Source organism: Falco biarmicus, chromosome 4 (genome assembly GCF_023638135.1).
Source record: "Falco biarmicus isolate bFalBia1 chromosome 4, bFalBia1.pri, whole genome shotgun sequence".
In the NCBI taxonomy this organism is placed as follows: Eukaryota; Metazoa; Chordata; class Aves; order Falconiformes; family Falconidae; genus Falco; species Falco biarmicus.
This window is the reverse complement of record NC_079291.1, coordinates 44,448,722-44,460,912: the sequence shown is the minus strand read 5'-3', so window position 1 is coordinate 44,460,912 and position 12,191 is coordinate 44,448,722. Positions and strand designations below refer to the sequence as shown.

The following is a 12,191-nucleotide window of genomic DNA, read 5'->3' as shown; positions in this document are numbered from 1 at the left end:
CTGGGTGAAGTTAACCAAGGCAAGGAATACCTGCTTGGGGACTGGCTAGGCATCAGGTCATAAGTGATTGTATCGTGCATCACTTGTTTTTTTGGTTTTTGGGGGGTTTTTCCTCTCTTGAATTTTATTTCGCTTTTTGTTACCTCCCTTTTCCTTACAGTTACTATTATTATTATACTTCATGTCAATTATTAAACTGTTCTTATCTCATCCCATGGGCTTTACTTTTTTTTTCCCCAATTCTCCTCCCCATCCCACCGAGGGGTAGGGTGTGTGGAGATGTGTGAGCAAGTGGCTGAGTGGTACTTAGTTGCTGGCTGGGATTAAACCACAACAGCTTTCTGAACACTACCCAGGTTACATGCTTTTGAAATACCCCTCAGATTTGCTCGGCCTATTGGAGGAAATTCTCCATTTTCTTTTCTTTACCAACACATCCAAGTCCGGATATTTGTAACCCATGGATCCAGCAGGTTTGTCCTAGTTGTCTAGTAAACGTTACAAGTCATTTTAATACTACATGTCAGGCTTCAGTGCTCTTTATTATGGACAGCCACAAGCTCTATTGATTCAGGAAGTCAGTATTTCAGTGGTTTGTATTTAACATTTTCAATGATACCGCAAGGAATAGAAATTCAATCTTAAAAGGCTACACCTTTCTGTTGAGGCCAATCTGCTAGAGATGATACATCAGCCATAGTTGATGTACACTAAACTTCCAGACAATCTCTTTAACAAAATCAAGAATAGTCTTGATTCTGAGGAAGTGTACGCAATTCTTAAACAATTAGATAATGATCTTCATACAGATTGAAATATGATGGAAGCAAAGCAGAATGGGCCAGAAGATGGGGGTGTACAGTATGAAGTAAGAGACTCAAGAGAAGGGTCCCAATTTCCAGAACATACCAATTGCCTGTCCATGAAAAAACACCTTCCACAACAGAAGCTATAGAGTAGGGGAAGAAAAAGGATTGGAAGAACTAACACAACCAGAACAACCATGTGTCAATTTTTAATAGTATTTTCACCAGTGCCTACATCATTTCAAACACAGACTCAGGCAGATTGATTCTATTCTTTAGTGCGTGTCTGGAAGACTGAGGTATTCATGCTTCCATACTTCTGTGAAGTACTTTGAGACCTGTACTGTAAGCAAGGATAATTATTCCCAGCTTCACCTTTGATCAGGAGAGTGGTAAGCGCACTGAAGAAAGGGTTTTAAAGTCTTAAATGCAATAGTAAAGTTGTAACATACTACTGAAAATTCTGTCTAAATCCATTGTGGCAATATTAGATTTTGCAACTTTAAACTGTACACATGATGACATCACCAGGTTTATTGCAATATTGACAGAACAAGATAAAGCTGAAATTTGCTACTCTGTTATACTGCCTTATGTTTAAGCTATATCTTTAAAAGGCAAGTACGCTAGATTTGTTATTGAAACAGGTTTGGTTCAACTTCCATGTTTCTCCATTTGCCTAGGTAAGTCACTTTTTAAAGAAATGGTTTTCGGCACTGTGCCACAGACACAAAGTCCAAGTAAATCCTTATTACACAGATCACTGACCTGAATCTACTGATACTCTTACATTCTTGCCCATCACTCCAGCTTGTCAAGCAAGCTCACTAAATTCCAGACTTGAAGCATACACAATTTCAGTTGAGAAAAGTCACACACCTTACAGAATAGCCATTGAAAAACTTCTACCGTTACCTTTCCTCAAAAACAATGAAAAACTATTTCTGTTTCTCTAAGAATTTATACCAAAACAAAATCAAAACTATGCTCCTTTAAGGCAGGGAAAAAAGCCACATACAAAAGAATTTAGCCAGCTGACTCCTGCTTCTTAAACCACATTAAACCAATTAATTTGTGCAATGGTTTGTCTTTAAAAACTTTCTCAACTTTTGCTCTGTTGCACTTCAATTTTTAACTGTAATTTTAAGAGAGATCTAAACAACTGTAAGCCTTATATTACAACCTTATGAACACATTACATGTAACATAGTAACTTGTTATTATCAAAACATTCCCACAATGGTATTGCTAAATAAAAATTACCACGCTCATTTTAATGCAGCTATGACACCACTAGGTTTGCCACTTGTCAAAAGATGTTAAAATAGATAGTCTCCTTCATGAACTTGAGCCTCAGAAAACAAACTGAAAGTTTCACAAACCCACCTTATATTCTGTTTGTGTTGGAGAAACCACGATTAAGAAAAGCATGGGTTTTGACTGTGGATTTTTTTTTAATTTTAGATCAGATGACAGAGCTGGATTACCAGCTCTGCGTGCAGTTTGATAATGCACAGCTACACCCCGATGTAGCAGTACACATTAGTTGTTACTTTTATTAATAGAGGCAGAAACTAGATCGGGTTGGGGGAACTGATTATTTTAAATACCCTCCTTTTTTCAGGAAGAGGCTTCCTTCAGCAGCTCAAAAAGCCTCCAGACAAGGGCTAAACGTGCAGCTTCCTGGGTCTAACTTTGTTTTGTACCTCAACAGCAAAATAAAACAAAATCCAGCCTAATGAGGTGGCAAACCCAGCAGTCACAGGTGTTAGCAGGAAGTTACTACAGCACCAAAACAATGGAAAAGATGGATTTACGGATAATTTATTATTCCTACCTTCCAAATACTTAGAGACTTTCTCCATTCGAACTGCCATATGGTAAAGAGAATGAATAGAAAGATGTAATGTTTAGCTTTAAAATCATCTACAGAAAACAAGCCCAAAGCCATCTGGAGTTGTGATTATTAGTAGTATAAAGGAAGTTAGTCGTCCGAACCTGAAGTTAGGTCAGATCCTCTGTTCTTTTTATCTTCTACTATTTCATAGAACGGGCCTATTACTTGTAGTAATTCTTCAACTTTGTCCGTCATAGGCATACTCTCAAGAATCTGCACAAGTCCAAAATATGAAGCATCTTATGAAACAGCACTTCAAAAATTCATTCATTTCAACTGATTTTAGAAACTGCTGCTCATTGTAAAACTCAGTAACATTTCATTAAATCACTTAACATATCATTCTGATTTTTTTTTTATTAAAAAGGAAAACAACATAAAGTTAATTTACCAAACAATAATCTTAACTAGCTGTATTAACTTCTTTTGGGTGAAGAGCAGATGGAAGAGCTAATGCGTTTGCCAACACTAAAGGACAGCCTCAGCATAGTATTGGACCTTGGAATCCATGATTTCAGCAATTTCAAACTAAACCAACTCAAAGTTCAACAGACCGCAGTTATTATCTGATGCAATTTATTTTACAGACATGTCTTCCCACAGAGAAAATGAAACTGAAAGACTTTTTCTTAGGGGATTCTTCGTATTTCTCAAACCCCACCATCTTCAATGGAATGTAAGGAGCAGACCAGAAGTGCTCTACTGGGTCCATCTAAACCCAAACAACAAAATGGACAGAATACAGCAGAACTGGGACAGTGCAAGTAACTTAGAAGAAGTGCAAGCTAGAACAAAGGTCTGCTCTTGAAGTCATTTGGAACTCTTCTTTTGATAAAAGATTATACATTTTAAGTTACTGAACCAACACCTTTGATCGTCTGATGCAAGATTTTAGATTTAAAAGATTCAACAGATTTGATTATCAAATATTAAAGTGTATATTATTGTCCCTTTTCAGTTTAAGTCCCCTCAACCAAGATTTTTGCCAATAGCTTTGCCCCTCTTTCATCCTCTACTTTTTATTATTATTTTTTGAAAAGAGGCAATAGCTGTAGGAAGACTCAGGTAGAAGCAAACTAAGGTATAGAACACCTTCTCCTCCAGGAGAGGACCAAGAAAGCAAGAGATGGAGGTACAAGCTGGCACAGAACATGCTACTCAAAAAGCACCAAGCACAGCATTAAGCAATTGAAGCAAAAGCTATAGCATCACTTCACAAAGCAGGAGCTCCAGGCACACTAGCAGGTAACAAGTCAACACTTGCAAACCAATCAAGGATATAAAAAGACAACAATCCTATCAAACTTCAGCTTCATTGCCACTTCTCTGATCTATTCAGTTTATGTAATTCATTCCATATTTGTTAGAGAGAAGTGCTCAGATACAGAGCTGTATATGAACCAGAGACAGGACAGTTTCACGATGTGATGGTTTGGGTTTGTGCTTTGTGGTTGGCTTTTTTTTTTTTTTTTAACTTCAGTAGCATTGAGAGAAACAAGAAACCTATTCTAGAATAACACTTGTATTTGCTATTTATTTACTTCCATAGTCTGCACTGTAAACTATTCCATACAATGTCTGCACATAACTGCTCTGCATCTATTCGAAACAGACCTCAGTATAATCTCTGCAACTTGGAGGCATTCTTAGAATCTCACCATCCAGTTTCCGTTACAGTTTTGTAACTGCTAGCTTTTAGCACTAGGTGAGCAAGAAAAGAGCAAATACTTCCACAAACGAAATCAACTGCTTACTTACATAACCACTAGGCATAATATGCAATCTTAAAATTTGAAACTGCAAAATAAATTATGTATCCTGAATTACTGGGTTTTTTTGGGTATCAGACAATTCATACATGAAGATTCTTGCTTTAAATTAGAAACACCATATAGTGTTAACACCTTGCTTAGATATCACTCTAATATATAACAAAATAATCTATCTGAAGTGTAAATAATTAAACAGTATTGCAATATGAAATTTCAGAACTGCTAAATTAACCTTAAACAAAATGTACCTGAGCTCAGATTCATCTTGGCTAAGACTAAGACATGTTTAGTCATCTCCCACCAGGACCTCAAAATCTCACCCACACATTCTTCAACAGCGGTGATTTTCAAGGCTACCACATCAATAAAAGTATCTTGTGACAGGGTCATCCAATGCACATACAGCCCAAACACAATGTGTAAATGCTAGGGACATGCCCCAGGGGCAAGGGGGGTGAAGTATGGCAGTCTTATACACCCTTATAACAGTCCTGTGGTATCAGTATAGAAGTGGGGGGTTTGCCCCTTTAGACATGGATTCCTGCACAGCAACAGCTGAATGCCCACAGTGACACCACAAGGATTAGTGCAGTATGTGCTGACAGAACAACCTAGTGGATCTATCTGAAATGCACTACCATTGGTATTTCAAGTAGAATCAATCGGGTTGAAATACTAGCTTCAGCTTTTCCAAATGCGAGAGCTGAAACAACACCAAAACAGGGTAAACAGATCTCCCAGTTTCAAAGCTGAGCAAGGCAAGTAATCGTTTACTCTCCAGTCCTTACATGTAATCTGTAGAGAGGCATAATATTTGTGCTTCATTAGGGTCATGTAAGTAGACTTCCTCACAGGAGGCTTACTAGGGCCTTTTGGGGTTTTTTTGATAACAAACATTTCAGTTTCACTTAGTTTTAGTGTCCTGACCAAACCCATTACTGCACTGGAAAAAAAAAATTTAAAAAAATCAAGGTACTGTACTGAGGTACTAACACATTTTGAATCCAAAATTTGAAATGAAGCACTAAGGCTTGTGGCATGCATTCAAAAGAAATTATTAAAATGCTGCGGGACTTTTGACCAAATGAATACTATTTGGCCTTCTGTGTATTCTGGAGTTGTTTATTTCTCATTTTAAAGCAGCTACAGCAACACCAACAGGAGCTACATTACCAAAATTACAGATAGGAAAGACAACAGTAGTCAGACTCCAGCTCTTTGCCTAGTAAAAGTTTCTGTTCTATCAATCATGAAACATATTAAGAGTTTAGTGTCAAGATAGTGGCCTACAAGAAAAGCCAGTGTATTCGGAGTAGAACTTACATCTTCTCTCCTTAACACTAACCTCATTATAATAATAGATTACAGTCATACTTTTATCCAGATTGACAGTAAATAATGTTTAAACTGGAAAGGCCACCTAGTGAAAAGCTTAAGTGAAAAAGACTTCAGTGAAAATTAGTTATTAAAAACAACAAACTTTAATTCTGAATGTTTACTTCAGTTAATGCTGCAACTCCTGCTTAATACAGTAACTATGACTATTTACAAGTTACACATCTATTCCAAAAAAAATAAACCAAGTTACTCAATTCTAGCTGGCTGTAACTTAACATACAAGGAATATTTTCAAGGCAAGTACAAGTAATTCAGGTTGCCGAGTCCTTGAAAAATCAATGATGGTTAAGTTTACATATTTGATTATACTTTCATGACTGGAGACGTGAGTGAAACTTACTCCTGAAGTCCTTCTGGAGTGTTGGCTTTTATTCCTTTCCAAGATAAGCATCACTTACCCCTCTCAACTCTGAGAACTGAGGCAGTTTCCAGCAAAACAGCTTTTTTTGTTGTTGTACTTTAAGTTCCACTGTTTTCCTCACTGCCCCCTTTACAATGATTTCAATACTTCACTTTTCTTTAGCTCTGTCACTTGAGCTTCATATCAGCCAGAGCTTTTATGTTTCTCTGAAAACAATGCAAATGCTATAGCTTTGGAAGAAATGACATTATTATCTTCTCCCCACAGGCCAAACAGCATAGTACTGAAACGTAACACCTCACATAGGGAAAAACTCATTCGGAGCTTTGACAATAGTAGTCAGCAAGAACATCCTCATGTTCCCCAATTTATTTCTGGAACATCTATTCTAGAAGATCCCTTCCACTCATTATTAAGCTTACCTTTTTCATTTCTTCAACATAGGCTATCATGGCTTCTTCTTTGGACATGTCTCCCAAGGCACTCCAAGCATCCCTAGGAAAGGAAGTTGCATACATCTTCAGTATCTTCAGGGCCCACTGGATTTTTCCAGCCTGGCCTTAAGTAGGTCAGTTACATAACGTCCAGAGTTTCTCCAATACAAATAAAATGCAACAGCAACTCACAACTTCCCCCCACCCACCCCCCCCACCCCCCAAGTCCAGATATATAATTTGCCAGGATAATCACAGTGGTACATCAAGAAAGAAACAACAAACTGAATAGCCCATGGACTGAAGAGTTCCTCATTGAGCAGCTATGATTTTGTACCTGGTAAGATGTCAACAAGCCCAGACATGAGACACACACATTTGCCTTTTCATTAGGTTGATTTTTTTTTTCAAAGACCCTCTGCTGCAGGAAAAAGAGCAGGCACAGACACTTCAGCCACCACTTAAACAGTTCTCAGGAAGTTAGAACATGCTACAAGAAAAATCTATCCTTTTTGAGTTGAGAAAGTTTTAACTATTCACCTACTAGACTCAAACCTATCACCCTTAGTTACCATAGCAGCTACTTATAATCTAAAAAAATTAAAAATCTCCCCCTCTCCAACTCTGTTAGACAGAAAACTCCAATCAAATTTATCAGTACTGTACAAGGAATCTGTCAGAACACAGACTGGAATAAAACATTTCCTTACTCAGTCTTGCACTTGATTTGACAGCGTCCCTTCCTCCTGCCAGAGCATTTGTCCCGCTTAAGCAAAACCCCAAGCCTAGTGGCTCACATTTCAGCTACAACCAGCCAGGTGGGTGGGTGCTTACTGTCCTAGTCCCCTGCAAAGACACCTCTTTCACTCCAGCTTGGGGAGACTGGGGAGGAAGGAAGAAGGGGACCAGGAGGGGAGATCAAAGGAAACATTTCATAGATCCCAAGACCACCACGGCCATGAAGACAGCAATAATACTTGTTCTTCAGGACAAATTATTAAGATGTGATAAGCAAAGCCTTCACATAGCTTTTCAAACATATCTTCGCAATATGGTGAATCAGAAGTTTTCCAGCACAAGGTAAATACAGTGGGAAGCCCTGCCACTGAGCAGACAAACCAGAAAGACCCATAAACCAGACCTCTCCCCAAGTGCTTGGAAGCTGCATCAATGGCTGCCAGTGAGCACTTACTTCAGGCTCACACTGCACATGAAAACTTGGTAAGGAAGAATTCCAGATACTCATCCACATCACTCATTCTGCAGAGCACCTACAATTTCATTCTACTACATGGGATAAACACTGCAGAGGTACCATGATGGTGCTCACCCAAGAAAAACCTGCCCGCCCACAGAACCCAAGGGAATGTTTCCACCTGTAACTCTGACAAGTTATAAATTATCTGAGCTAGAAAGGTGAACACAACTGAAAACAAATCCAAGCATCAAAAGCCGTGAATGTTCTTGTTTTCAGAGAGAAATAAGCTCACTACACTCTTTCTTCAAGTGCCACTCCTAAACAGTTCCACTCCAAGCATAAGAAAAAAAAAAACCCAACAACTCATGGAAGGTTACCATTTGTATCTACCAATCGGATCCCAAAATCCAGGTCGTGCAATGTTACAGGGTCCTTGTGTTGCTTGCTTATAAAAACTATAGAACTTGAGCATCATTTCATTCGTTGGCTGGAATGAACCTAGTGAAAGAATTTTAAAATACAATTAAATTGTAATCAAGAATATTAACAAGTATTTCACAAGCTCCATATTTCTGTAAGAAAGTAGCCTGCAGTTTGTTACAGCCTGAATCACAGCAGTACAATTTAAGTCAAAGAATACATTCACTTCACCTACTATGAATCAACACCACTGACAATATTTGCTTTACAAACAGCAAGTTTCAGACTGAGTTTCAGGGACTACAATCTTTACTACAAATGTCAGAATTCACAATTGCAATTAAAAGTAGTAACATAAAACAAGTGTCCTTTCACTCAGTTTAAAGGGACAGATTTAGCTCCCAGTACACGAAGTATCTTGCAAGTAACTTTGCTATTACAAACAGTAACTTATTGAAAGACTCCAGAACTTAAAAAAAACCGCAAACAAAAAAAAGAAACACAACAAACCCAGAACACAGCCTTCCACAGTGTTTTTGTTTACTTTGGGTATTTGACAGCCCTTTCAATAAGGATTTCACAGTATCTCTCGGTTTTGTTTTCTCTTTTTCCTTCGTGGAACACACTTTTGTAGAGGTAGGAAATGTAAATACAGGCAGGGAAGATTCATAACCAATCCATTAAATCAAATATCTCAAGGTTCAGCTCTAGCCATTAGGATAAGTTTACCATGACCTTTACTTTGGTACTGCAACAAAACCAGCTCTACTTACACCAGAACTGGCGATGTACGTAATAACCAACTTCTTAAATTTTTTTAGTACTCTTATCAAAAAGATACATTCTGATGTTTTTGCCTTGCCGTTCTGTTAACCGTTTCAGCAGGGGGAACCCACGACAACAGCTCTGAAGGTCTCACACAAACTTGAGGATTTCGGGGAGGCAGAGGCCCTTCCCCACACGCCCGCACCGCGGGGAGCTGACAGCCCCCCCAGCCGCTCCCCCGGGGCACTCCTGCGGCGCCGGGAAGCCCCCGAACCGGCGCTGCTTCAGGAGAGGGGGCCGGCAGCACCCAGACCAAGATTGCCGAGCGGTTCCCAGCCGCCGCCTGCCGAGGGCCGTCCGGCCCGGCCCGGCCGGGGAAGGGCGGCCTCCCTGTCCTGCCCCGAGGCACCAGGCGGGCCGCGCCGCCGGCCCTGCCCGGGCACCGCTGGCCCGCAGCGAGCCGCGCCGCCGGCCCTGCCCGGGCACCGCTGGCCCGCAGCGAGCCGCCGCCGGCGGGAGAGGGGCCCCGGCCCCCCGCGCCCCGCCCGCCTCGCAGGTGCCAGTCGGGCAGCCAGGCCCCGCGCCGATGCCGCCACCGCCGCCGCCCCCCGGCCGCACTTACCGTTTTTGGGCAGGCTCTGGATCACCTTCACGGCCGCCTCGAACCGGGTGGCGTGTACGGAGCCGGTCTCCGCCATGTCCCCGTCCCCTCACCGCCCGCCGCCTCCTGCTCGGCCGCCGGGCCGCGTCCGGCGGGGCGGGCTCAGCTCAGCTTCCCTCGCCGCGGCGCCTGCAGCCGACCGCACGGGAGAGGGGCTGAGAGGCGCCGGGCCATACGCAGCCAGCCACCGGCAGCGGGGTGCCCGGCCCCCGCCACGCCCGGCCACCCAGCCCGACCCCCAGCCCGCCCCTCCGGCAGGACTGAGCACAGCCCGCCCAGCCCCTCGGACCGGCCTCGCCCCGCAGGCCGAGCGCGGCCCGCAACACCCCCGACTCAGCGGAAACCCCACCCCTACCTTCGCCCCAGCTTCAGGCGCCCATGTTATGTCTCCCACAGCGGCGCCCTTCCCTTCCCCTCCCCTGGCACCGCCCCGGGCCCGCCAGGCGTACGCTGGGAAACGTAGTCCCCCGCCGCGGCCCGGCCGGCCCCACACAGGTGTCCCCACCGCCCGGCCCCCAGCGCCTGCCCTTCCTCCCGCCGCCAGCGCAGGCCGCTGCCGCTCCGGCAGCCCCGCGCAGCCAGGGGCGAGAGCTGCGGGCTGCGGCCGGCGCGCCCCGGCGGCCAGGCTGAGGCCGAGGGGAGGCCTCTGCGCCAGCCTGTCCCCGGGGCCCTCCCGAAGCTGCTGTGGGCGCTGGCGGGCCCAGGCACGGCGCCCGAGAAGCGGCTGAAGTGCAGACCCCGGGGGGGCGTCCCTCGTGTGGACTGAGGAAAGAACTCTCTCCTTGATGTCTTTTGATTTTTTTCCCCCTTATTTCTTATTCTCTGCGTCCTTCCTACCCTTTCTCATCCCTGTTTGTATAGCAACAGTTACATGGTAATGAACATTTCCAAACATGTCGTATTCCACCCATTTTATGGACTTCGGTTATCCTCTGGTGATCCCCCACCACCCTGACAGGCAGCTTTGCTGCTTCCTCCCCTCCTCACAGCCATCCTCCTACTGACATCTAGTTCCACGTAATTCACCTACATTACCACTGTAGACACGTATTTTTGTAATAGCTTGAATGCCTCCTATTTACATCAAAAATTTTAGGTTTGAGATTTGAAAAGCTTCGACCTTGGGGAGTAACTATTTCATGGTACAGGGAAGTACGGGTGAATACCAGCACAGTACCACCAGCTAGCTCAGGAGCTAAATGAATGGCCTTATTCAGAAGCACTGCGCATCCAGTACTCTGCGAAGTCCAACAAAAGTGTACTAAACCAACTGCTTTTGTAGCAAGTGGAATAATTTACCCAGGGAGCAACAGGATGAATTAATAGCCCCTTTCAATAGAATTGAGTACAAAATCTTGGCTTTCGAGTCAGTTCATTTATCTAGTACACAATATATATTTTAAATTCCACTGAAGGCAGTTGTGTGCTCACAGTATATGCCCTCTGGTGGGAAAGTAAAGCTCCAGAGAGGGAATTAGAGCAGATCAGCCCCTGCTCTGCTGAGCTAGTACATTCCACAAGGTCAGCAGCCAGCTGGCCAGGGGAAAGCTTTGCTGGAGAGAAGCTCACACTTCCAAAGGTGTTCAAATAGGATTCCCCGCACTGGGCAAATGAAGAACCTGTGTTATGAACCACACTGCTCCACTCATGTGAACATTACAGACTAGTTTTTCTGAATTTTTCATTTTGACTGTTAGATTTCGAAAGCTTTTGTAAGCTTCATACTAAGATCTATCATCTTTTTTATCCATGAAGGTAGGAATGACAGAAGCTCAGATCAAAGGGAAGTGGTTTTTTGAAGATAAGTGGGTCTCTATATAAACATGGATCCTCTGAGTGTGCAAGGAGTTAATTGCAAAAAAAATAATAATTGCATAAATTAAGAGCCTCTTGTGAGGCTGCTGATGTGTAAATTCTATTTACCTGAGAAAATCTATAATGGCATTTGCCACTTTAATTGATTTAAGAGAAATACAGTCTGCATTTTATAATGAATGTTCCCAGACTTTCACTGGAAGTAGGCTTTAAGACATGCAAATGACAACCTATTTAATGGCTGTGCACAGAAACAGAAGCTGCTGTCTTTGCACTGAAGACGTGTGAGAATGTGAGATCTCCAGATGCAGAATGAGGCCCTTGAAGTAACCCAAAATAATCAGTACCATCATGCCCTGAGACAAGGATGAAATAGTAAATGAGAGGCAAATTTTGAGCACTGGTGAGCCTGTGAGAACATATCACAAATGACTAGTTAATATAAGTGCTCATATATAATATACTAATATACTCACTCTCTAATCGACATTGCTATTAGCTGTCCCTATGTGTACATTTTGCATTCTTACTGCAGTGACTTCCCGGTAGGGTTAACAATAGTCAAATGTGGAGTACAGGTAATAAAGGAGACCCTCTCATCTGTTGCAGACATCCAGGAATGGATCTGCAGCTTTATCTCAAGCTGAGGATCTAGACTCCTTCC

General features: G+C 42.7%; 1 protein-coding gene across 3 annotated transcripts in view; it reads right to left on the bottom strand.

Moving 5' to 3' along the window:
- Window positions 1–10,166, bottom strand: part of ACBD5 (acyl-CoA binding domain containing 5) — a 32,115-nt gene extending 21,949 nt beyond the window's left edge. Inside the window, exons 1-6 of one of the 3 annotated variants that reach the window (XM_056334620.1) lie at window positions 10,068–10,166; window positions 9,674–9,841; window positions 8,244–8,364; window positions 6,657–6,729; window positions 2,805–2,916; window positions 2,644–2,676 (exon numbers count right to left, since the gene is read on the bottom strand). In XM_056334620.1, the coding sequence (XP_056190595.1) occupies window positions 2,644–2,676; window positions 2,805–2,916; window positions 6,657–6,729; window positions 8,244–8,364; window positions 9,674–9,749 (415 nt within the window). In that variant the 5' untranslated portion in view covers window positions 9,750–9,841; window positions 10,068–10,166. Of the gene's footprint in view, window positions 1–2,643; window positions 2,677–2,804; window positions 2,917–6,656; window positions 6,730–8,243; window positions 8,365–9,673; window positions 9,948–10,067 lie in introns of those variants that run through there. The other 2 variants (XM_056334622.1, XM_056334621.1) reach the window with 2 other exon arrangements.
- Between the last annotated feature and the right edge of the window lie 2,025 nt (window positions 10,167–12,191).